This window comes from Thermobia domestica, chromosome 8, assembly GCF_964235325.1.
Source record: "Thermobia domestica chromosome 8, izTheDome1.hap1.1, whole genome shotgun sequence".
In the NCBI taxonomy this organism is placed as follows: domain Eukaryota; kingdom Metazoa; phylum Arthropoda; class Insecta; order Zygentoma; family Lepismatidae; genus Thermobia; species Thermobia domestica.
In genome coordinates this window covers 222,832,818-222,859,306 of record NC_137461.1, presented here as the reverse complement: position 1 = coordinate 222,859,306, position 26,489 = coordinate 222,832,818, and the positions used below count along the sequence as shown (strand labels likewise).

Sequence of the window (26,489 nt, the reverse complement as noted above, 5' to 3'; positions counted from 1 at the left end):
TTATCTATTGTTCTTAGAACAAGTATTTAACGGAGAACAACCGAAAGTTCCAGGATGAATTTAAAGTAACTAGCAAACAAAACACGGAATTTGTGTTATTATTCAGCTCAAAATCTTTTGTTGTCGTGAATTCTGTCGAGGAATTTGAAGCTTAAAATATATAAAAACGATAATCCTGCCTATTGTTCTGTATGGTTGTGAAACATGGTCGCTTATTCTGAGGGAAGAACGTAGACTGAAGGTATTTGAGAACAAGATTCTGAGACGAATATTCGGACGCAAGAGAAACGGGAATGGGGAATGGCGGAAACTTCATAGCGAGGAACTACATAATTTATATGGTTTACCCAACATTATTAGGGTCGTCAAGTCTAGGAGGCTTAGATGGGCAGGTCATGTAGCTAGAATGGAAGAAAGTAGAAACGCTTTCAAAACCTTGACTGGAAGACCAATCGGAAAACGACCATTAGGAAGACTTAGGAGCAGATGAGAGGACAATATTAAGATGGGTCTCGCAGAAATAGGAATACAAAGTAGAAACTGGATCCAGTTGGCTAAGGACTGCAGAAAATGGAGAGCTTTTATGAACGGGGTTGAACCTTCGGGTTCCATAGGACACAGAGTTAGTTGACAGAGAAAACTAGCAACTACTTTTTAAAACAGTGATTTCATTCCCCAAAATCTGAGTACGATAAGTTTAAACCTTTTCCTTAGCCAGCGATGTTAAAGTATCAGCAGGGTTGCCCATAAGCGAAGCAATCGCGATAAATGTCGGGGGTCCCGACCCTTTGAGGATTCATGAGAAATCTTTTTAAAGTTTCCTTCATTGAGTTGTGATTCTTTTTAAGTTTCTGAGACTGATTCCTTCATTGAAATTTGTCTGGGGTGTCCCATGAAATCAATGGGTGATCTTGGTATCAGAAGGACGATTTCAGGATAATTAGACAGGCATGTCTGCGAAACGTTTTCGCAATTAAAACTGGCTAAATAAAAGAAAATACTATTTTTTTCTTAGAATAGTATTTTTTCTTACTTTTTACGGTAACTTGCACAACGGAACTATTTTCAAAGTATAGTTTCATATGAAAATTTAAATTTGCTGTATACTATTTTTCTTACAATGTACTACATCAGATTTGATTGGTTGGTTAGTTTGAAGTTCCTTTCAAACACAGAGACTAAGACGTAACCTTACAGCTTAACCAGCGTGAGATTCGAACCACAAGAGCCCCCCCCCCATCAGGAATCGAACCCAGACTTCCCGCGTCGAACACGCGTATGCTAACAATATAGCCACAAGGGAGCTTTTACATCACAGTTTTATCTTTTAATGTCAAATCTGATACTGGAGATACAGAATGGGTGCTATAAAGGTAGATTTGTCATGTAAATTTCCTTTTGAGAAGCGTGAAAAAAGGAACAAAATTATAAAAATATTTATTTTGGTCTTTAATTACGAAAGCGTTGAAATTCAATTTTCCTCTTTAAAGAATGAAAAAAAAAAAAAAAAAACTACCTTATCGAGACATTTTATCAAGAAAAGTATTTTTAGAGAAATCCTTTTAAATTTAGAACATCTATAATTACTGTACTGTTGCAACGTCTAACAGAAAGATATATCCACTAATGTATTGCAAACATGCCTCGAAGTTTTCTTTCTTTTTTTTAACATACAGTATATCCTCATTTCATTCTTCCCGTAACAGTGCTTTCTGCGGTCACATTTATTTATGGCAAAACGATGTTATGTAGGTTAAGGGTCAGTTAGCTTTAGTGCTGCTCTTCTCGCCTGCAAGTAGTTTTCTACTGCATTCCCGCACCTTTTTAGCTGAAGGCCCTGGTGAGCCCTTCTGAAATTCTATCTTTGTTCTAAAAGTGAAGTTAGGACGAAAGCGGAAAAGATGGGGTGAATAACCCCCTGCCCTGACCTTCTCTAGCAAAATCTCTAGGTCCATCGCTGCGAGCTTCAAAGTAATGAGCTCCAGTTGTCAACCGAAGGAGCACGTGTGCATTTCTCTTCCTGGGCTATGATCTCGCTGACTGACTCGTTGAGGTTATGTTCACGATTGTTTCCTTGTTGTCTCCGAGAGGAAGGAAGTGAGAAGGAGACAGAGAAAAAAAAATGTTGCTGCGGTTCATCAAAAAAGGATTACCGGAAGCTCCTTCCCAAGTCAACAAGCATGTGACATATGTGGTCAGTGTGTCGTGGCTCAGGCAGAAGATTGGCATTAACAAGAAAATGATATTGCACAACAAACTTTTTATAGCTATATATATATAAAAAAGTAAAGTATAAATTAATGAGGCAATGAAAAATTACATGTTAATTAATTATTTAGTTTCAAGATTTTCCGAGTCCGTGTATTTAAATAATTAGCATTGATGCTTCGCAACGCGGATCCTAGTATCGAATTTCGAGGCTATAGTCATTCAGATTTAGGCTTTCTCCACTAACCTTTTTCGAGGTCAGTACTAGAAAGTTTCTTCAGTCTCATGAGGTGAATGCTGAGATAGTACCTTTATTTTATAGGATTTGACTGACTTCCTTCCAAACTTACTCTTGTGCTGCCAACGTTTCAATGTGGAATTGCCTTTCGATAGTACCTGGAAGTTTGTTCATACAAATAAGATTAGGAAACTTGATAGAAAATGAAATCTTTGTTTTACGTCCCACGGTTATGCCGGCAAGGCTAAAGGAGACAGTGATAACGAGAAATGAATGAAATGGTGGAATGAAGAAAGTGGAAGGAAACGGGAGAACCCGAGGAAATCCACGCACACGGTGTTTGTCAACCACAAAGTTCACTTACCGGGGGCTGGGATCGAACCCAGGATCCCAAGCACCAGAGGTGAATGCTCTACCACTGAACCACCGCGGCCCAGGGGAACTTGATAAACTAACGCAATATTGATATATGAACTCTTCCTGCTATCAATATTAGTTTGTTCGAAATCAATGCAGGATCTTCAGTTTTAAGACATGCAAAAATAGATTTATCCCAGCCTCATCATCACCAATGTTGCTATGTTGCCTAAGATATGATTTCTAAGCGGTCCATATGTATGTAGTTTTGCATTAATATCCAAATGGCAAAGTAGCAAATGAGCCCTATTATTTTATTTTATTTTATTTTATTGAGGGTTTCATGTAATTTTAAGTTCCTAATGCAAACAACTACAAACCTTACCAGGGAACATATTGAGTAATTCGCTAAATTCTGGAAATCCATTTATTTAATTCAGTGGATGGGTCAAGTATGACACACTTTTGCCAGTATTTCTTGCATCATTTGTTTCCGATGTGCTTCAGACGAATGCATAACATATAACATACAATAGTAATATTTAGCCATAATCTATAAACATTATAATGAAAGAGAAAGCGATAATTTTTACTTAAACTTCCAAAGGAGGGGTGGGGGTCTTCAAAGAATATATACTGATGAATAAGTCAGGTAAGGCAACGTATCTGCATGAAATGTGTGCAGACTAGTAGCATACGCAGAACTTCAAGGGAGGAGGAAGGGGGGTCCTTAAGCACTCAATTCCATTAACTTTTAGGAGAAGCGTGAGTTTTGATTACACCTCTTAATATACCATGTAAATGTTTTATTTTTCCACATCTTTCGGGGCTAAACCTCAAACACTCCTTTTGTATACGCCACTGACGCAGGCAAATAGTTTCTTTGCTCAGTAGCAATTTTGTTAGGAACCGTGCACTTTAGCTTAGACCGCACGATATTACTTCATTCATTCGTAGAGTTTAAGATCATCCATTAAGATCATGCTTGATTCTGATAAATTGTCTCATAGAATGACTTATGACCGTATTTACTGTCTATGTTTTTACTACATCTTATAGCAGTGTTTCTCAAACTTTTTTGAAGTGGGGACCACTTTTCTTGGTCAGAATGTTCTATGTACCACACTATTCTTGTTTCCTTTGAAAGCATTTTTATGATGTGTTGAGCATACATCATTATACTTAGGATATTTATAATAATCTTAAACTCTCTTAGATCCATATTAGTATTCAGGAGCGAATCCAGGATTTTCTGATGAGTATACCAATAGTTACCACTACATTTGAATTAAATTTGAATTTTTAAATGCCTTTATTTATCTATGGTATGATTGAGGAATTGTTTTCCTTGGTGGATCTTTTTCCTTCAACATCCAGAAAATCGATATAACCTATTGCTTTTGCAAAACCTAACTTTCTTTCAAGCCCCGAACGGAAACATGATGGCAGAAAGTTTCAGAAAGTATTGTTATTCTTATTGCTAGCTTCTAATTTTAGATAGTGTATATTTACAACGAAGGTGGGTGCACTTGCACCGGTGTACTCCTAAATCTGGTCCTATTGGTATTAATAGAAGAAAATACAACTAGTTTTTTTTTTAAATAATTGAGGGCTTTCAAGAAAGTATAATAATAATAATAATAATAATAATAATAATAATAATAATAATAATAATAATAATAATAATAATATAAACCAGGGGCAAAATTTCGAAGTCAGACCCACTAGCCAATCCAAAAATGTTGGTTGCCACTATCTCTCACTTACAAATTATGAAAGCTCCTTCCCCCACGGCCTTTGGTTTGACAAAGAAATAGATTATATCAGGGCATACTTTCAAAACCAGACAATTAGATTCAGGATAATCAAGTTTGAATTGGACAATTCATATACCGGTCGGTACACGTTAAAAAATATCTTACCTTAAGATTTCACGTTTGTGTAACGCTCTCTCTCTGCACTGAAGTATGTATCAGTTGTCGATTGCAGTTTTCGGATCAAAGTCCTTAAGTGAAGGGCCATTGATGGAAATTGTCAGCAAATCATCCAGTGTGTCGGTCTTCAGTGAATTCCTGTAGGCAGTCTTAACTCTGTTGGGAATGCTGAACCCTCTCACATGAACCAGTACTCACAGGTAAAACTGCACAAAATGTGACAATTGGAAGCGAATTTGGGAATCTCGCAATGAAGTTTTCGATTGAAGGTGGGAAAGGAGGGGCAAATTACAACTTTGTGAAGATAGTGAATTCCTAAGGAGTACTGAATTCCAACTGAACATTGGTCTCCAGCTCGAAATTTCTAGTCGCCAGTGGGCAGCTGGCGACCGGAAATTTTGTGACCTGCTATAAACTATTAAATTTATGTAGTATATACCTGTTTGAGATTTCCAATTTTAGTACGTGATATCCAATTCGTCTGATTTTTTTTTAACATTCAACGTAAGAGGCGATCATAAGGGAATGTCTCGAGGACAAATTGTACGTGAATCACAGTTTGAAAAAAGCTGCTCTGTAATGTTTTTGGGAACTTATATTTCGAGCGAAATCTATTTCTTTTAAAAAAATCATGCAACTTCGCAAACACTTCTTTTTATATGATGTAACTGGTATTAGCCTTCCGTGTTATTTGGGTTGCCTATGATCCAGGCGTTTTAAAGCTGCATCCGAGCGTTAGACGCAGTAGCGACGATATCTGTGTTAACACCTAAAAGACATAACTCATAATCATGTTATGATTATTTCTGAGCTGTCAACATTATCTAGAAATCTTTATCAATTGACGTAGAAGCATCTTTAGAAATTTCTTTTTCCATTATTCGCTTGTACAGTTTTAAACATTCCAGTATTTTTTTCTGAACTTCGATTAAGAACTGAATAAAGAACCGTATGACAGGTTAAGAAGTAGCCAAAATCATCATTGAATACTTACAACTATGAAATGTAGTAATATAATAATTGTTTACGAAACCTTTTCATATTGTAAAATATTTCAGGACCCTATTCGAAAATCTTTTTTCTTAAAAAAAACAATGAAAAATTAAGATTTATTTCTAAGTAAACTTGGCCCAATTATTACAAATTTCAAAGGACAAACACCGTGTGCGTGGGTTTCCTCGGGGTTCTCCCATTTCCTCCCACTTTCTTCATTCCACCATTTCATTCATTACTCACTATCACCGTCTCCTTTAGCCTAACCGGCATAACCGTGGGACGTAAAACTCAAAGATTTCATTTATTTATTTATTTTTTTTTACAAATTTCAAAATAACTGTAACATGACCTGGCAATACGCGGTAAAATTAAAAGGTTTTTAATATAAAATGTTCAAAGTCTAATTTTAGATTTCATTTATTGAGAGAGACAATGTATATCAAAGAGGAGTATGGGAAGAGAGACAGAAGATTATGTGAACACCTGTCGACAGGTATCAAAGGGAAAAAATCTGTAAGAAATAGCTAAAAATGAGTTTTAGATAGAATTAAGTACTCCGAGAATAGATTCCATATTCTTTGTTTAAACTGAAAGTGGTAGATTTGAGTATCTTCTGGTCTCAATATTGAATTCCCAAAGAGAAATATAGTAATGCATATATAGGACGAAATATTTAAACGATGCGGATTCAGCATCACAATAGTAAGTTTAATCTAGAGAATCTTATATTATGCATTACAGCTTTGGATACATTCAAAATGTATAATAATAATAATAATAATAATAATAATAATAATAATAATAATAATAATAATAATAATAATAATAATAATATAAAAGCAGATCAAAGCACTAAATATATTAATACCTGTGTAAGAGTTTCGACAAGGTATTAATATATTTAGTGCTTTGATCAGTTTAGTTTAATATATAGACAATCACCTATCTGCCCATATCCCTCTATTGAAACCAATCGTAATCGGTAGATTTAAAAACTTTTCGGTTTCAATATTGAATCCCCACAGAACAGTAAGAAGTAGGAAGAAACCTATTTTTAATGAAATCAGTCTTCTAAGATCAAGTACTTTATCTCCTTATCCAAACCAGAAGTACTACACAACTTCCGGTTTTCGATATTGGACCCAAACACCTTGAATGTTTATTTCACTTTTAAAATATGAAACTGAATTCTCTTCTCGTGAATTTTGAAATTGAGCGTAAAACACTAAGTGTTATATCAGACATTTAGCTGTTAGCATTTAAAAACTATTTTTCTGTAGTATCCTCTAATTTAATATTAAACTAGTTGTTTCAAAATTTTAAAGAAAGCAAAATGTTAATATTTGCTGCATTAGCTAATTTTGATTTTTTTTTTTCGGAGACATTTATCTCCTAAAGAAAATTTATAATTCATTAAAAATACCAGAAAACAAAATGTTGATTAGTAAAAAGAAAATTGTCAACATTTAAGTTGTTGCTTCAAACTTTCGGAGGATTTTAACTTCCCAAAAATAAATTAAACAGATAATGATTCTTTTATTAATATTATTCTACGATTTATGTTTTCTGTAGAATTCATTCTTATGGTTGTGTGATATTTTTAACCAAATAATTAGGAGAGAAGATAAAATATTTTCTCTCATTTCACCTTCTTCTAGAAATGCCTGTTATTCTTACATATCCCCCCCCCCCGTCGGTCGTTAACATGACAGTCATTGGCACGGTAGAGGAAAAAAAATATATAGGCGCAGATCTCCTGTACATAGTTTCCTCACACTTATTGAAGTTCACATGGTAACCTTAGATGGTTTATTGAAATGAAAATGAAACGAAACCCTTAAGTTTAACGTTGATGATTATGCCCGTTAGGCTAAGAGACGGATGATGAAAGCAAATGAATGATGGTAGAATAATTGATGGAATGAGAATCTGGGAGGATACGGGAGTATCCAGAGAAAAACCACGGTCACGATGTCGTCCATCACAATCTTACTTGGCCGGAGTTCGAACCAGGGACCTCCGCCAGGGGCGTCTTTTCAGACTTCGCTTGAGGGGGGGGGGCAAGAGCACCACCGACAAAAGACTTTCATGTTTTCTACTAGTATATTAGTAGGCAATCTATTAAAGTATAGGTATTCCTCAAAATCTTGGGGGGGCATTGCCCCCTCCTGCCTCCCCCCTAAATGACGCATCTGACTTCCGCACCAGAGGTAAGCGCTCTACACTGAGCTATCGTACCTAGATGATTTGTTTTCTTTCCTCTTTTAAATAGCGTTGTTACTATTTGTTACAATCTATGGTTTCCAACGGCAGCTAAAAACACTATCCATTACATAAATGACACAAGAGAAAGGAAGCTCAGTGAGGCTAGCGGGTTTTTCAAAACACTATTTGGACAACAGAGAACGAAAGACAAATTCTAACTCTAGTTTTATTAACAAATTCTGTTTAGCAATATTGTATCTCCTTTACATATTTACACTGTCCGTGTGTCTGTCCGTCCGTCCGTTCGGGAGACAAATCATCTCCCAAGAACTATTTGCAAAAACCAGAAAGAGAGTGAAGCATTTGTTTGGAATCGATTTAGCTTTTTAAGAACAAGTACCATCTTTTAACACTCTGTTCAGTTGGAAGTTGCATAACTCCATTTCCGGTTTTAACATTGGTTACTGTAGAGTAAAAACGATAATAAATAACGAGAAGCGGTTTTCTGCAATTAAGTATCCCAAGAAAATATTTCTACCACTAAAATCGTTAAGTGGTAGAAATCTCTTACAATTTTCAGTTTCAATATTGAAAAAAAATTTACGCCGTACTAACCAAACTCCTTTACGTGATATACATGTGACACTGCCACTTCTTTTTAATTGTATTTAAATTCTATACGCTGATTGTGTGGTAGAGTATAATGAAGCTATCGAATAGAGGGTACGATTAGATGGTTATGTAATAGGAAATGAAGCATTTACTTTATCCAGTATTTTGTAATTGGAGAGATGTGAACGTCCGTAAACCTGGCCCCACCCATACCCGCACTAATCTTAAAACATATACCAAAAATTAGTGCCGACGACCTATAATGTTAACAAAATTTAACGCTTTTATACAAACGTCAAGAAACAAACAATAATAACAAAAACACTAGATCCACCCACTAACTCGATTGAGATGAAACTCATACACAGAGTTAGTGTTAAATTAGTGCTAAGGATGCCGCATAGAAAGAAAATTAGTGCTCTTATCACAAAGCCAAAAGCTATACGAAAATTTTTAATGGTGGCATCATCAAAGTAAACAATTGACCCCTTATTTTTTATGGTGAAACCAATAGCACTATTTTTTTCCATGTAGTATTGGCAACACTTTTTTTTTTTTTTTTTTTTTGTCATGGTTTACAAAGTTATCGCTGCATTATTCAAAGTAGGTTAGGCTATCTTCACGTGAACCTGCCTCTACCCACAACTACATTAATTTTAAAACATGTCAAAAATTAGAGCCCAATTAGTGCTGTCAACTTACAATGTTTAAAAAATTTGTACTTTTACACAAACGTCAAAAAATAAAATATTCTGGGTGGGCTATCGTGAACCGAGCCTCAGAGAGAGTTTATTTTTATCCTTCATGACAACGTATCTTCACACTAAAATATATTAAAATATATTAAATATACAGTTGTATATTAAAATAAATCCGGTTTAATAGAAGTTTCGTTCAACCGAAACACTAGTGTATATACAATATCGCACCTCGGGTGCAATTTTGCTACAACTCAAATTTTGCTACTTCCGAAGTGCGTTGGAAGTTGTGATAATTATATATTAGCGGTTAAATGTTTCAAAGCTTTATTGAAAATCAGAGCTAGAAGAAAGACATATATCAAATATGACCTCAAAATATTGAGGAAGAGTTTGGGTGTCTTCGGATAATAAAAGCATACCACTTATGTGTCTTTATTAAAACATTTTATGATTACTATTTTACTTAGTTTGAGTTTTAGCGATATTGCAGCCGAAGTGCATTATGTAGAATATATGTGCTAAAGTTTCTGGGAGAAATATTTTGTCCTGGTATTAACAATGTTCATATGCTTTTCTTGGGGTATGCATTTATCCATGAGTTTCCGTATTTCTGGTAACGATATCAAAGCTTATCCGAATGTTCTAAAATCTTGATTTTGAAATTTTTTTTGCAGGATTACTGTTCTACTACTAAACCCATTATTTGTGATTTAAAAATTATACAGGGTGTTTCAAAACAACAACGACAACATTGGGGAGGTGATTTCTGACACCAAGATAAGACAAAAAGTATAGACCAACCTGGGTGTACAAATGCTTCCTTTCGGAGTTACAGGCTGCCAAAAACATGAAAAAATGAACTTTAAAGGCCCATAGCACCAAAACCATGGGACCTACCGTAATCGGGTGAAGACTTCACTTAGCAACTAGTATGTGTTCTATCCAAATATCCAAGTTTCAGAATCCTGCTGTACTTCCGCTACAATTTTTATAAAGGTAGTTGCTGAGTACTTGCAATTATCTGCCCGTAACCGAACTCACTGTATAAAAATTGTTGCGTGAGTACGTTAGCATTCTGAAAGATGCATTTTTGGATAGCGGTCATACTAGTTCCTAAGTGGTCTTGACCCGATTACGGTAGGTCTCATAGTTTTGGATCAATGAACCTTTAAAGTTCATTTTTTTTTTTTTTTTAAATATTTTCGGCGGCCTATAACTTCGAAAGGAAGCATTTGTGCACCCAGGTAGGTCTATACTATTTGTCTTATCTTGGTGTCAGGAATCACCTCCCAAACGTTGTCGGCGTTGTTTTGAAACATCCTGTATATAATTACATACGCGGACAGTATATCAATGATTTAATCCTTCTTCCAGTTCCACAATAATCATAAAAGTTTTGTATTAGTATTTTCAAATCAGTCAAGTAACTGGCTTTTTTTTTTTTAAATCTTGTACTATTTTTGATTTTTTTTTCATTCACAGCGAAATTATTCGCGTCTTTAATTTCTCAAATAGTAAGCATGCTTATCTTTGTGTTCTTGACGAATTTTCGGTGTAAGCTTAACACAAAATAGCACACAGATAGAATTAACTAAATATGTGAGTTCTGCTTGTTAACGTTTCAGTTATGTGGAAAATTCTAGTTTTATTTTGTTCTCAAGAATTTTGTAAATTTTATCAATAAAATATCTAATAGTAATTTCAAAGTGTCACTGAATGATTAGTACCCGTAAACTGGGATTCGATTTCTAGTTAAGTCACACGAATTTTGTTGTTGGCCAAGTATAGTGAGGGTATATGAAGATAAAGTAAATCAGAATTAAAGTTGCAGGTCAGTGCGCTGAATACATACATTAACCCTGTTGAACTGAACATGAGTCATTAATCTGACTCAAGTCTGTATTGAGCTGAAATGAGTTAGGTTTATTATTTCCGTGTAGCTGAAACCGTCTAAATAAAATACAAGAAATATTTATTTTTATATTGTTGCATTTTTCTTCTCTTCACTTTATCATAACTCAAATTATTATTTTATTTCTTTCAGGATAGTTGAGAACTCAATGAGGCAGAGTTGTCAATCAGATGTGTGGACAGGAACTATGAATTCAACGTGCGTATCTGCAAGCAGCACAACTATATCTTCACCATCTCCTCATCCCGTATCACTGACTGCTTCGTCTCTCAGTTTTGAAGGCCACGTTCGAATTCTCACTCCAACAGCTGGATTTGAAGCCACCATGAAAGCAGCTATGGAACTGGAATCATCTTTATCACCTGCGTGGCATTCTTCATCAGCCGACTCTGTTCCCGTTGAAGATGTTTCTCCCAGTCAAGATGAACACAACTCTAAAACCAGTAAAAGTAAGGCCGAAGATAATTCGCTTGAATTTAATGCAGCAAGGCTGCCTGTGAAAATTGAAAACCAAGCAAATAGTGAAATGAATGCTGATAGAGTGCCTTATGATAAGTCATCCCCTGAAGATGAACTGCAGGATGATTCATCTGTTGCTGATTCTGTGGGTGAGTATTGTGAATCCCGATCACCAATTGAGCATAATGGATATAGTGGAAGCAAAATACCTGAAAACGAAAATACAAATCGTAGTGGTGTTAGTGAGGACAATGATGATGATAATTCTTTGCGGCGTATGGAATATGCTTTGGAACAAAATGGAATGTTTGCGAGTGTTTACAATCACTGCGAAGAAGGAGATTTCACAATTGAGAATACAGATAAACATGGAGTTAAAACATATCAGTGTCCACTGTGCTCTTTCACAGCTGCTTCAAGACACAGTTTTGAATGTCATTTAAATGATCATTATGAACAGAAGTGCACTATGTGCGAATTTACTGGTAAAAGTGAAGAACATTTACGTGATCACCTTCGAGATGTCCATAGTATGTGCATTGATGATCAGGATGAGACTGCAATTCGCGTGCCTCGAGTAAATTCCCAGGGCAAAGTCAAAACTTTTAAATGCAAACAGTGTCAGTTTGTGGCACTGACGAAATTAGACTTCTGGGAACACACTCGCTCACATATTAAGGCTGAAAAACTGTTAACTTGTCCAAAATGTCCTTTTGTAACAGAGTACAAACATCATCTTGAGTATCACCTAAGAAATCACTTTGGGTCAAAACCATTTAAATGCAACAAGTGTTCATATTCTTGTGTCAATAAATCCATGCTCAATTCCCATATGAAATCTCACTCAAATGTATACCAATATCGTTGTGCAGATTGTACGTATGCTACGAAATACTGTCACAGCTTGAAACTTCATCTTCGAAAATACGAGCATAAGCCCGCCATGGTCCTTAATCCAGACGGTTCACCCAACCCATTTCCAATTATTGATGTATACGGTACTCGAAGAGGACCCAAATTGAAAAAGGATAACAATGGACTTCCTAAATTCAATCCTTCAATGCCTGTACACAACAATTCGTATGGAATATCACCAATTCATCATGCTTCACCTCACATGCCAACAAACCTTCCTCTCCCGTACAGTGTTCCGTACTACAACTCTTACAATCAAAATAACCAATTCGTAAACAAAGAAAAGATACCATTGAATGAAGATGAAAACTCGATGGAACCTAACGTGAAATCTATAGAGAATCACGAAAGAGAGAGGGCAACAAAATCACCTAGTAATATTCAACCCCAATCACCTCACGAACCACAGTTTCATCACTCCAATGCAATCAAGTGCAACTTATGTGACTTTTTTACATTTAACCGTGAACACTTCAGTCATCATATGATGACACATGCATGCTCAAATACCTCAAATGTGTCTAACTCAACAAAACCAAAAACTGACTCTGAAGAAAATAGACCGCAAGAACGTCCACATTCTCAGGAAACGCACCGTCCACTACAAGCAATCCAGAATTATTCTCATAACAACAACAACAATAATAATACAAATGATTCCAACAACACAAATCACCAAGCTCAAAAAGAGTTATCTAACATCCAAGGAAATACTTGTCTACCAGAATTTCCATCTATAGGAAATTTACAATTTCCTGCATCAGATGAAATCAAGGAATACCTTGCTCGAATGCTCTCAACATCTCTTTTGTTCGGATCTCGTGGATACACTGGTTCATCACAGTCGAAAGACCAATCAGAATATTCACCAAATGCTACGTCTCCTTCACGAAGCACTGAAAATAACCATAAGAATTCGACAACGTCAGATACTGAATCTCCGCAGAAAGCTGAAGACAAAAACGGATTACCACTGGACTTGACTAAAGAAGGTTCTATCTACCAAGATCCTGACAATTCAGAATTAGCAACAAAGAACCGGCGAAAGGGAAAAGCGTTCAAATTAGAGCGCATAGCTCTCAAACTTCAAGAGCGCCAGCCAAACGAACAACCTAACTCGGATAGTTTTGAGAACAGTGATGAAGCTGAAATGGATGATAGTCCTCCGTCCAAACAAACTGCTATGAAGTCACCAAAGAATAGCAGTGAAAGATCTACTACGTCACCTATAGAACAGAAACAAGAACAAGGATCTGACAGTTGGTGTGATGCTTATCACTGTGATTATTGCGATATCGCATTCAGAGATATTGTAATGTACACAATGCATATGGGTTACCATGGTTTCAAAGATCCTTTTAAATGTAACATGTGTGGTCAGGAGACAACAGACAAAGTATCGTTCTTTCTGCACATTGCTAGATCTTCGCATCGGTAAAGGATAAATGCCTCTTTCGGGTGATTCAAAGCATTCTACACATTCGCAAGTAGAGTAGTTTGTCTTAAGCATTAATTTTAACGTGATACAGTTTGGATAAAATGTCTCTTGAAGTAGTTTGGAAAGAAGATGAAAATAAACTATTTTCACATATATTTCAGATCTCAAACACTCATTTTTCTGTGATATTTTCGTTTTCACATACTTATTAGTTGAGAGGCCAAGTTTTTCATTAATATTAATTTATTTAAATGGTCAGGTAAAAATAAATTAATTGTTATTGACTTCGAATTAACTGGATTAAAGTAAATTAATTGTGAACTTAAAGGACATAAGTAAGACTCTACTTGTGAAAATTTATAAGACTGTGTATAATACTTGCAAACAAAGATGTTATTACGACATAACTGAAACCATTTCATGTAGATAATAAGTAAAGAGAGGAAAGTAACTCTGATAGTAATTGTTGTAGTGCCTTTTGGTACATACGATTTTGAAAAAAATTATATAATGTAAAATATCCTGAAACTAGTCACATTTATAAATAGTTCATTTTTTATTGTATTTTTATTATTATTATTATTATAGAACACTAGTTCCTATACTTCTTTGTCTTTGCAAATGTTATGTAGTTTTCTTTTCTTTTTATTTTCAAAGTGCAATTTTTCTTTTAGTTTAGAGATTTTATACACTTCATTCAAGTAGTTACCGTCATTATGAAAGTACAGTGTCCAAAAACTTACACAATCTGGCGTTTTGAAGTATTTAACTCAGAAACAACATGAATCGAGAAGAGAAATAGTGTATGTGGTAATTAAACTTTCAATTCTGTAACATTAAAAACTAAGTTAAATATCATTAGTAATTTAATGACAATTTTTTAAAATAAGTTGCCAGAGTTGGATTTTTTTTTTTTTTAAAGTGAGTATGAAAATTACCAGATCATGCATAACTCATAGCAATATTTGTCAATACTGCTGAACAGCCTATTTATCAGCCACAGAATAATAAAAACAAGTATAATTTAAAGTCCTAGCAAAATTATATAGGAGTAGAAATCATGCACTCCGAACATCAATGTTTTTTCAATAGGAGTAGAAATCATGCACTCCGAACATCAATGTTTTTCAATAATATGAAGCACAGTATCACTAGGAAGTGAATTTCATCTCTGGCAACCTAAGTAAATATATAAACAAAAAGGATAAAGTGGAGGATTATTTCAGGAAAAATAACTTAAATCTGACAATCCTGAATATCAAGTACAGTTTAGATGATGAATTTTGGTGGAAACTTCGAAATATCAATGCTTTAACTGCACAAAGTTTCTAAGAACATAATAGAAAGGTGCAATGTCAGATGTATGGGAGTTGTTTCATCTTGAGTAAAATAATATACCATAACTAGATATCCAGAAATAAAAATAATTTATTAATGACATCTGACAGCAACAATGTTGTTAAGGCCAACTTCGTTATGAGTAAAGATGCAAAAGTTGTTGTTAGAAATAGGTTATTTTCAATCGAAAATGGTGGATTCTTTCCAGTTGCACCAGTCGTTTGGACTCCATTGGTACAGTGTCCAAATGTTAAATGAAAAAGCAACGTTTTAGTTCAGCAAGTTATTCGAACAGAACACATGGGTACGCAAAACTGACACATTATACCTGAGGAAACCTAGAACATTTCCAATCCGTTTCTCAACAATGCTATATTGTTGGTATGATAAGGAACCAATAGGCAGTCTGCTGAACTAGCAATGTGAAGCCGAGACGATAGTGCGACTGAAAAAATGCACAATTTTTAATTAAAAACTACCTATTTTCACCAACTCTTCTCTCTTTACATTTTATGATATATTTACTAATGTTTCATTTTCTTACTGTATGGGTGACCGTGCAGTCTGTTCAGTACTATTGAGAAATGTTACCATCAATTACAAAACTGTACTCTTTTTCACTTCGGTAAAAAGTTATTAAACTTTGGTTCGTTGTTAACTAGTGTCATTAACTGATGATATTTACTTTCTTAATGTTCCAAAATATGTTTAATTAATATTCACCCAAAGAGTTTCTTTTTTTTTTTTCTTTTTTTTTTCTTTTTTTTATCGCATGATGTTGCTGAATTACATTTTTCAAAGCACGTTGTTTCGGCATTTCATTTTTCGAAACACCAGCTTGTGACTTTTGGAATACGTCGTATTTGTGCAATATATTTAGTTATTTATTAATTAATTTTAAAACTATCGCCATTTACTGCTAAAGTTTGACGTTATAAATGTCTTACTATGTTTAAATTGCTACATTTGATCTTGAGAAATATTTAAAAATATCAATTCCAAAGATGTTTCTTGTATGCTTTGCTTAAGTTAGTCATATGGAAGATCAGGTTAGGAAACTTGTAGCAAATTGCCACAATTGTAAGGAAACTATCATTATTAATTATCTATTATCACGTGTTCAGGAATTATTTATATCCATTTTTAAAGGCTGAAATATGATGTGTTCGATTCGACAATTACTTTTAATTGAATGCTATTAGGTCTAATTAATTCGTATATTTGTATATATATTATAAATATATATATTTTTGATTGTATGATACCTTAGAAAGGGTAAAAGTTTTTATTCCTAATATCGTTTTGTAAGATTTACATTCCCTAGTCAAATAACTTGTGATGTACATGGGTATGTGATTTTTTTTTTTTTTTTTTAAATTTCAATTTGATATGCTACTTCGTATTGGCAGACAGATATAAAACTTCATGGAATTTGTCTTTATGAAAGCAGAGATTCAATATGCGTGTGATTTAATGTGTAACTATCTCCGAAAAAAAGTTTCATATTTAAAAAAAAAATCTCACTCATCTTTTCTTTCTTTCTTTTTCATATCAAATTAAATCAAAGTACAAATCTATACTAGGATGGCTGAACATGATACGTACAGTGCATTTGTGCAAACAAGCAAATGATAACCTTATTAATTTAATTTAAAATACTTTCAGTTATCTGGTGAACATGAAATATATATTGCTAAACATGGAATTTATAATTAAGCAATTATCCACTTTTTCCAGCACATAGATCTCAAGTGTGACCAACCACCAGAGAGAAAAATCAGAAAATGGCAAAAAATGACATGTTTTCCATCCTCGTATAGAAATATTCAATGATCTTTGGTTAGACATGAAACTGTGCTAAATTTAAATTAAGGGTATAACTGTTAATTTTTTAAAAGAATATTATTACTTTTTCATTATTCTTGCCTCTTTAGTTCTTCAAAATTGTAAGAAGTGATGTATAGTGACATTGTTATACGAAGTATTATGCTCTTCTAGGTCAGTACTTGGAGAGTTGATTTATTATTTAATTTCATTTCCATATTGTTGATCCAAAGAAGACTGTGTTGAAAGACACTGACCGCCTTATGCAGAATAGTTTTGACGTATGATTAGCGTCATACTAAAGGCCTGACTACTGCAGGAAACGTATGTTAATCGAACTCTTTAGTATGATACTAATCACGCGTCAGAACAACTCTGCATGAGGCCGTGAGAGTTTTGTGTGAAACTTTTTCTAGGATCTACGAGAAATTCTCAAACCATAGCCTACCAATAATGTTAATTTTTTTCTTTTTATAAACATTACTGCATATTCGTTCACGCATTATTGAGTTTAGATCAAATTATATTTATTGTACATTGTGATTTTTGTCTAATTATAGTTTGAAATTGCGTGTGTGGTCATTGTACATTTCACAAGATTTATATATGTATATACATATATATAATAAAATTTTATATCTTATGACAATTATTATTTATTCAGAGAGTGAGACACTAGTGATCTTTTCCAAGCAAAAAATCTCAGGTAGAAAAAGAATTAGTTACCGATATTCTAGTTGAACGAAATTTTCTTCTATACAATAATGTATGTATTGTATGATTTTTAAATGAAAATGTTATTTTGATACACAAGTGCTTCTCAGGGGAAAAATATAGCAGTGGATTTTGAAAGGGGGGGGGGGCAATTAGGGAATTCACTTTAATTAGATTACTGTATTTCTGAAATCTTATACAGTTCAATAAATTAATTTTACAATAAGTAAAAATCTTCTTTCTTTACAAACCTATTTTCATTTTAATTTTCAGGATTTTAATTGGTTTCTTTATCCGTATGCACCAAACGGCATACAGCTGGGACATGATGGGGGGTGAAGCAGTCTAACGAATAGTCAGAAAATGGCAAAACTCACAATAAGGATTACTACTTCAGCAAGACTCGTACCAATTCGTTTAGTACTTGTATCACTGCCGAAAGAATTTTACACATGCAGGAGGAGAGTGGATTTCAGAAAGAAATGCAAGCAAAAGGCTAGTACTCACCATAAAAAACAAGATATCTTCTAAGATTAAGTAGCGCTTTCGGAAGATCCTTCTTCCATCTTTAGCTTAAATCCAATTCGAAGATGATTCAAAACATGGAGGGGAATGTGGATAGGAAAAAAAAAGTTCAACACAAGTCTCCTGTCAGAAACACACACGCATATGGTCACTCACTCGTCATTGTTCACTGTTTTTTTCCTATCTTCCAGACTGAAAATATGTAGCAAAAAGGCTGCTCCAAATCACAACTTATTTCACCTTTAGCTAAATTGAGTGTAGGTTTCTCTTTATGAATGTAATAGGATTCTTTAATTTTTCGTTCAGTTGCTGTTTTTTCTTTCTCTATTAAACACTAATCCGCAATGCTATGGTTATTTGGATTTTATTGGGAGGGTGGATTTTATTTTTCTTTACAAAATTATGACGTTGCAGGTAAACTAATGTGTGTCCTTTACAGTTAACTTTGAATTTGAAAGCAAATTAGTTTTTTTTTTTTCTTTCTTTTTATTCTTAAATACTAGTATGATGTACTAATACAGTTATTTTAGTTTGTACCAGTACAAACAGAAGTTGAACAGTTGGGAAAATGTGCGTGTGGCTTTGTTTACTAGACATGACAACAGCCCAGTGCTTTCAACGATATGAAGTAATCAGTAGCCAACGACTGGTGGTAGTGTTACATGACTGAACGGGCTGCACAACAATCCCACTTAATTCATTTAATTTCACAAGAGATAACAGTTCGAAAATAATCGAAACAATTAGATTTTTTAAAAAGTGGATTTATTCTATGATTCTTGTGAATACCACAATGTTTATGGCTATTCTGTTACCTGTTTCTTTTCTGATGCTTTAGATCAGAACATCCTGTATTCACATAGAATAGTAACATTCTGTACAGAATGAATTTGGTGTATATATAATATACGGTCCGTTTCTGCACATTTCAAAATCTACTTATTAACTTCTGGACCCTACAGCTGTTCCTGAACATCGGACCGAACTTAAATTATGAACTGCAATTACAGTGGTCCATTTCTTATGAAGAAGTTTAGATGCCTTCTGAATATGATACAAGTTCTTATAACACGTTGCTTTTGCTCTAACTTGGCGATGTATTTCCTTCTTTTTGATTGACGAGGCATAGACTTAATAACTTTATCTAGAAATTATTATTATTATGACGCATGTCTTGCAATTTCTCTATTGTGTTCCTTTTTCATATTTTTCCAATCATGATTGATCAATGATTTTCCACTGGATTTATGTCCAGGACCTGGAGCCTCATTCCATATAAGCCTTCGCAAATATTGCGAAGCGTAACGCAAGGCAAAGCGTACAAAAATCAATTATAACTTATGCCGATTCAGGGTGGATTGATTTAAATCACTTGATTTTCTTAAAATAAAAAAATCCGAAATAAATTAATTTAAAGTAAAAATAAGTAAAATCTTGTTTCTGTTCTGTTATTTCGATTATGGAAAATAATAATCGTAATATAATGAGACTCAAATGTATGTACAGCACAGTATGAAAACGAGTGATTAGGGAAAATCCCGTTTTGAACGGGTAACGGGGGAATCCTGCTTTTTTCTCTTCGTAACATAGGGTTTTTAAAATCGTTAACTATTCCAATGAGGAAATCACCATGGACATCTAAAACGAAAATATTTGTGTGTATGCGTCTGTTTGTTTCCAGATAATAGGGGCGTATTTAAAGGGGTCCGCGATCTTCTCTCCGAAACTTTTTTAAAAAAGATTTTATAACATGCGAAATTTATGTATTCTATATGTATTTCGTGCCGCACGCTAGTTCCGATTTTTTAAAAATATGCCCCTGCCAAAAAACAGTAACTGTGAAAAAAATTGTCATGTTGATAAACGTTGCTGTAGTTTTTCCTTAATGCTTAAGATACATTGTTTGAGATTGAAATAGGTTAACGATCGGGGATTAATTCAAAATTCAATCCCAATACTTTTACTTAAATGGCATAATTAACATTTAATAGGAATGGCAAGGTTCTAGAACGCAGGCTCCTTTCCCATTGAGCTGTAATAAAGACAGAAAATATGCTCTGCGGGGCTCTAACCTGCCTTCACTCGCTAACGCTCGCTTGGCAATACTATGTGAATTAAATATTAAGCTTTGAGACAGAAAGGAAGCTACTAATCTATATGGGAGGATCTGTGTTCTAGAACCTTTCTAATACTAATTCCTAATGTTTTCTTCAGTTCGAAACTTGTATTATACGAGGAGAAAGATTTTATTTAAATAAATAAATAAAAATAATAAAAAAAAGATCATGATTTTTTACACTCTGTGCCAACTATCACAAACTGAAATGCAGATTTTGCATTGCCTTGACGCAAACTATTAAGGAATGTTCCATTATTCTTTCTTCCAAAACATTGTCATTTTTCGCATTTATACTGAAGTGCACTATCATGCATAAATACAAATAGGTGATTCTTATATCTTTCGTCTCCACGAGAACTTTTCGAGTTTCTGAATATTTATTCTACTTCAAAGTATATGTATTATGTATAGCTGGCAAGTCCAAACACTGAAATCCCAAACCTTTAACCACATAGCATATTTTACAGTTTCAGCAGTCTGCCGCTGAATACACTAAAAATTCTCCTCTGACGCTTAATGGGAGAATGATCGGAAAAATCAACTCTGAACGATCAAAATTAGAAAGTTAGTGTAAGTCATAACTTCAGAATGCTATTTGACAAATTACATGTAATGAGTTCATAATTCGAATATGCGAGTATATGTATACAAAAATGATAAACATAAAATTACTACCAGGTAAATATGAAATACAATAAACTACAAGTGTTGCTACAGAATACCATCAGCACTTTCGTTACCTGCTTTATCAGATAGGAGAAGTAGGAAGAAAAGAAAAACTATACAATAATCCAGTTAGGTACCATATTGGAAGGCAAACTAGTTATTGCCAGATAAAGTGGAGAGTGTGAGGTGGATTGGTTGCTAAAAAGTATAGGGGGAGAGAAACGAATCTTGAACATTCCAGTTACGTCATTTACGACAAACGAGATGGATGATTCATGCAAGTGAATGATTGCCATAATTGGGGAATGATGAGAATGTGGGAGGAAACTGATGAACCCTGAGAAGATCCACAGAAATGTCCATCATAAAATCTCATACTCTGGGGTCAAATCACATCCCCTTGAAGCAAAGGTAAGCATTCTACCAAGCTAGGGTTGCCAGACGTTCCGTTTTTCAATGACAGACTTACCTGTCCCGAGAAAGGCTTTCGGGACCCCTGTTTGTCCCGGTTTTTGCTCTTTAGATTGAAAAAAATCAACCTGCAACCTTTTTCCTCTCAGAAGAAAAAGAACCAAAATTTTTAAGAACGCTCTTTGAAACAGGGGCGTCATTTCAGACTTCGCTTGAGGGGGGCAAGAACACCACGGACATAAGACTTTCACATTTTGTACTACTATATTAGTAGACAATCTATTAAAGTATATGTATTCCTCAAACCCTTGGGGGATACCCCTCCTGCCACCCCTAAATGACACCCATGCTTTGAAAATCCTCGAAGCGAACCAATTCTTTAGTTTGTACTAAAGATGGGCAAAACTGGTTTTTATAAAAACCGGTTTCTATAAAACCGAAACCCGACATTTCGGTTTTCTCCGAAACCGGTTCGGTTTTCACCGAAACTGGTTTCGGTGAAAATTTTCGAAAACACACAAAACTATTTCTGTGGAAATGGATTCGGTTTCCGGAGAACAACGAAACACCATTCTGGTCAGAAATAGAACAAATTTCGAAAAAAAACGGAATCGGTTTTGAAGAAAACTGAAACCGAATCATGCGAAAAACCGAACCGGTTTCGGAGAAAACCGAACCAGTTTTGAAGGAAACCGAAACCGGATTCGGTGAAAAACCGGTTTTGTGCCCACCACTAGTTTGTACAGAGCCCGATGAGTGTATTCAAGAGACAAATACTTAAAATAGAAGAGGCATATATATTTGTAATAAAAGTTGTAATTTTAGAGGACACACTTACATTGGTAAACCAAAAAGAAAAAAAAAAAAAAAGAAGAAAGAATTCTACCTCAGGAAATGAAATCTTTGGCTTATTGACTTGAACAGCTTCACACAGATAAAAATTTTATGTTGAATTAGAAGAGTTGGGGGCACGGTAGCTCAGTGGTAGAGAGTAGGATCCCAGCTCGCGCCAAGTAGGCTTTGTGATGGACAAACACCGTGTTCGTGGGTTTTCTGTGGGTTCTCCCGTTTTCTCCCACTTTCTTCACTCCACCATTTCCTTCATTTCTCATCACCGCCGTCTCCTTTAGCCTAGGCGGCATAATCGTGGGACTAAAACTGAAAAAAATCATTTCATTTTCAGTGAAAGAGTTCTATGTTCTTATTTAAAGATGAAGATAACGTCAGTCAAGGACTTTTCTATCTTTAAATGGATGCTGCTCTACACCAGCGTGGATTTAAGTACAAATGGTTACGTTTCTACAAAATAAGGGTCAATCAATTGACGATTCTATATTGTTTTATCAGTTCTCATACTTAAAAGAACAAATACAAATAATACTTGTGAAGGAGAAGGACATTTGGAGTAGTAAATAATGTCAGGAGAAGTGGACCTATTTATTTGGACAGTGCGAGTGTTTGGAGCAGTACTCGGAATTATATGACTGTGTGAATTTATCTTCAGTGTTCCTGGGCATAATGCTAACGTGGAAAGGGTCAATCAAATTAATGTGCAATGGACAGAAGAACAACTGTGTTTTTGCAAATGGGTATTTTGAGCTTTTGCTTGCCATATTACTTTTGCAAATTAATCTAAAAGTCCGTAAGATCTTTTACGTGTTTTATATATTTGATGTGAAGAATTTGCTTCATTTTTCGAATAATTCACTGAGTATCTGTCGCATTTAGACCTGTAGTCTTACATATAAATTTAATTTAAAATCTTACTTCAACGATTACAGAACTGAGTTGTCTTTAATATACTGGATAAATGAGTGGATAAATATTTTTTTAAATGCTGTGCACGTATTCAATAATTTTGGATTAATATTTTTCCTTTATCTGATAAAATTTGCAGTAATTTTCATGTTAATTCCGTAACAACTTACTCTAGCACAAGAAGTGGCAGTTCACCACATAAAAGTATGTGTCTTGTTTAATTTTGGCACTGGATTTTTTCTGCGAAACTTTTGGAGAGATTGTGTAAGTCTTTCAAGAGATTTACGTTTTGTTTATCGTTCTGAATTTAGCGTAAATGTATTTTTTCTTGGCAAATGCTAAAGTATTTTTTAAGATTCTGACCCAGGTTATGACGCAACAAAGAAAGAAGTGTATCTTCAATCATAAATGGCAGGGTGTGTTGTAATTGGCGCAACATTTAGGACCTGTTAAACGCAAAAAATTGGATTGCAGAATAAGGGGGGCCAGGGAGCTCTTCTTATGTTACCTTTTCACATTCTTTATACATCCTCTGTGGTGCTTCATTTGTGTTAACTGTGTATAAAATAAACTGGAAAATTGTGAGTAGTAACCTGGAAAAGACAGGTAATTAACTAATTCTGACCAAATGAGTAGGAACCCTGAACTTATATATGGCTTGAGATTGGTGTCCCGGTTTTTCGTTTACAAAATCTAGCAACCCTATACCAAGCCAGCTGAATTACGTAAAATAATAGAAGACAAAAAGGAACAGAAAAACAGGAATAGTAAAATAGTTTTAAAATGATAAAAACAGGTGTTAAGAAAAGGGGTAAATGTATTGAAAGAGTGACATTATAACACAAAATACGAAGCATGGTAATGGAAGTATTTAAAAAAAAATATTTTACTTTTTTTTTCTGTGGAATGTGGAAGAATCAGAGATAAAGTTTTTGAGCGTTCTTACATGGAATGTGCTGCGACGACAAGTTATGTAATTTTTGGATAGGTGAGTGGAAAATTTAAGTATTGCAGGAGTGCTAGAGATTACTGATATGGACCGAGAAATGAGTTAATAGTTTCTTCGACATAGAAATCTGTGAAGTGGGCTGATAATTTAAAGATGTAAATGCAGAACTATCGGAAGGTTGAAATATAAGACAACCTTCTGGTACTTTTTTCACGAAGGTGTAGAGCGCTTCAAGGTCCAATCCTGCAATAAGAAGGTGAGGAAGAGTGGAGCTTTTCGGTACATGATTTTGGGCTGGAAAAGAGGGTAAAACTTTTCTGACTCAGGTAAGATGATGAGTATGCCTACGGTACAGCCATTGATTTGAAAACAATAATTACAAGTAGTAGAGAAGACAACAATAATTTTGTATAATTTGCTCCAGTAGAATAAAAACTGTCAATTATTAATTAAAAAAAAAACGGCTTTTTCTTAGCACAATAAAAATTCGTTTTTCTCGAAAAGTACACATGCGAATTTATCCTCATGCATGTGATTTCGTTCAGATCGTCATGATATATCGATTGATATGTGTGTTACCTTCAGATAGTATTATAATTAAACAGAAATTAAAAGTTTTAAGAGTTCATCGTAGTTTTGGGATATATCTCATTAATCATGGTGTGTATGTCGTCTTGCTTGCGTCGTCATGAAGAGCTTGATAATACAGTGTGTCCGTACAGTTGTGCAACCTGAAGTTTGATTGCGTATATCTTTAGAACCAAGAACGCTATATTTGACTTGAAACAAATGTAAGTGTGTTCTATATAGATATTTTTAAGATCATGATCAATGTTGGAATTTGTAACGTTTTTGTGTAGTAACGAAAGAAAGTACAGAAAGTGTAAAATAAAAGAATGTACGAAATGAAGAAAATCAATATTCAGTTGCAGAAAACTGTTTTCCTACGTATATGTGCATTATGCATCAACATTTATTCATTGGTGAAAATGTGACAAAGTTGATGCACTGTTGCCGTGTTGATGATGCGGTTGTTGTACATCACTTTTTTTAAGAATTATTATTATTATTATTATTATTTTTCGATTTTCTCTAAAACTACGTATGATGTTTTATACCTACTCATACCACTTGATTCACCTCGATGAGGTCTATTGATTGGTATGGTTCACCTTTGGACTTTTCTTTTTGTTAAACCTAATAATTTTCTAGATTTTTTTAAAGTTGAAGTTATCGTGGTTGAAGATGAATTGAGGTAGTAGGGTTTGGAACTCTGTGTTGGACTTTCGAGGCTCAGAACATGAGTAGCAATTCCTCAAGAATTCTACGGTTAGAACTGAATGGAGTTTTGTTATATGTGATGATAAAGTGATATCTATACAAACCAGAATAGTATTGTAGTGGGAGTTGAAGCGAATATACATAGAATGCGCTTTGTGTCTGACAAGTAAACCTTACGTTTGGGTGAATCGAGTTGCTGACTGAGACACATATGAGAAAGTAGTACTAAATGTGGTCAGTGTTTCAGCGAAGTTGTAGGTGCGAAGCTCCAGGGGTTTAGGAGATACAGCTACCAGAACATCACATGGAAGTACAGAATAGTCTTCATACAGTTGGAGGTAAAAGCTCTGTAAGACCTCTTGTAACAACAAAAGGTGAATAACAAATATATGGGTACATATTAGGACTACGGGGAAGTCACATAGTAAGGGTATACCTGACAGCGGCCATCTTGAAATCCGCCATTTTGAATTAAGGTTAAGTTTTTAAAATAGGAATAGGGTCATGTGATACATGATTTAAGGCGCAAATTTAATCAGAAGAACAATGGTGACGTTAATTTTGATTTACGCGCAATTGGTAAAAAGTTACATGCAAATTAAATATTGTTGCAGCATATGTATTAGTCCTTTACCCCACCTTGTAAATTTTGTGTTAACGATAATAATTAAATAAAAGGCAGTTGGATAAATATTAGGTCTATAGTAAGAGTTGCCTTGATGGCGGCCATGTTCAAATCCGCCATTTTGAATCAGACAAAAGTTTTAAACAAAACGGATAACATTGACACCTTATCAATAGCAAATTTTACCATAAATCCAACGGTATAACCATTTTTGCTTTATTATTAACCAGCACAAAATTAAATGGATCGCTCCTTACGACTACTGCTTTGACGGAATTGTTAATGACAAATGTGTGAAGTGTAA

General features: G+C 34.4%; 1 protein-coding gene across 4 annotated transcripts in view; it reads left to right on the top strand.

The window, feature by feature from the left end:
* The window catches only part of LOC145693446 (uncharacterized), a 112,502-nt gene that overhangs the window by 72,230 nt on the left and 13,783 nt on the right, over positions 1–26,489 (top strand). For 3 of the 4 annotated variants that reach the window (XM_081769447.1, XM_081769448.1, XM_081769446.1), the window contains exon 2: positions 11,296–17,780. The exons of the other annotated variant lie outside the window; for it this stretch is intronic. In XM_081769447.1, coding sequence (XP_081625573.1) covers positions 11,312–13,975 — 2,664 coding nt within the window. In that variant the 5' untranslated portion in view covers positions 11,296–11,311 and the 3' untranslated portion in view covers positions 13,976–17,780. Of the gene's footprint in view, positions 1–11,295; positions 17,781–26,489 lie in introns of those variants that run through there. 4 annotated transcript variants of the gene reach the window in all.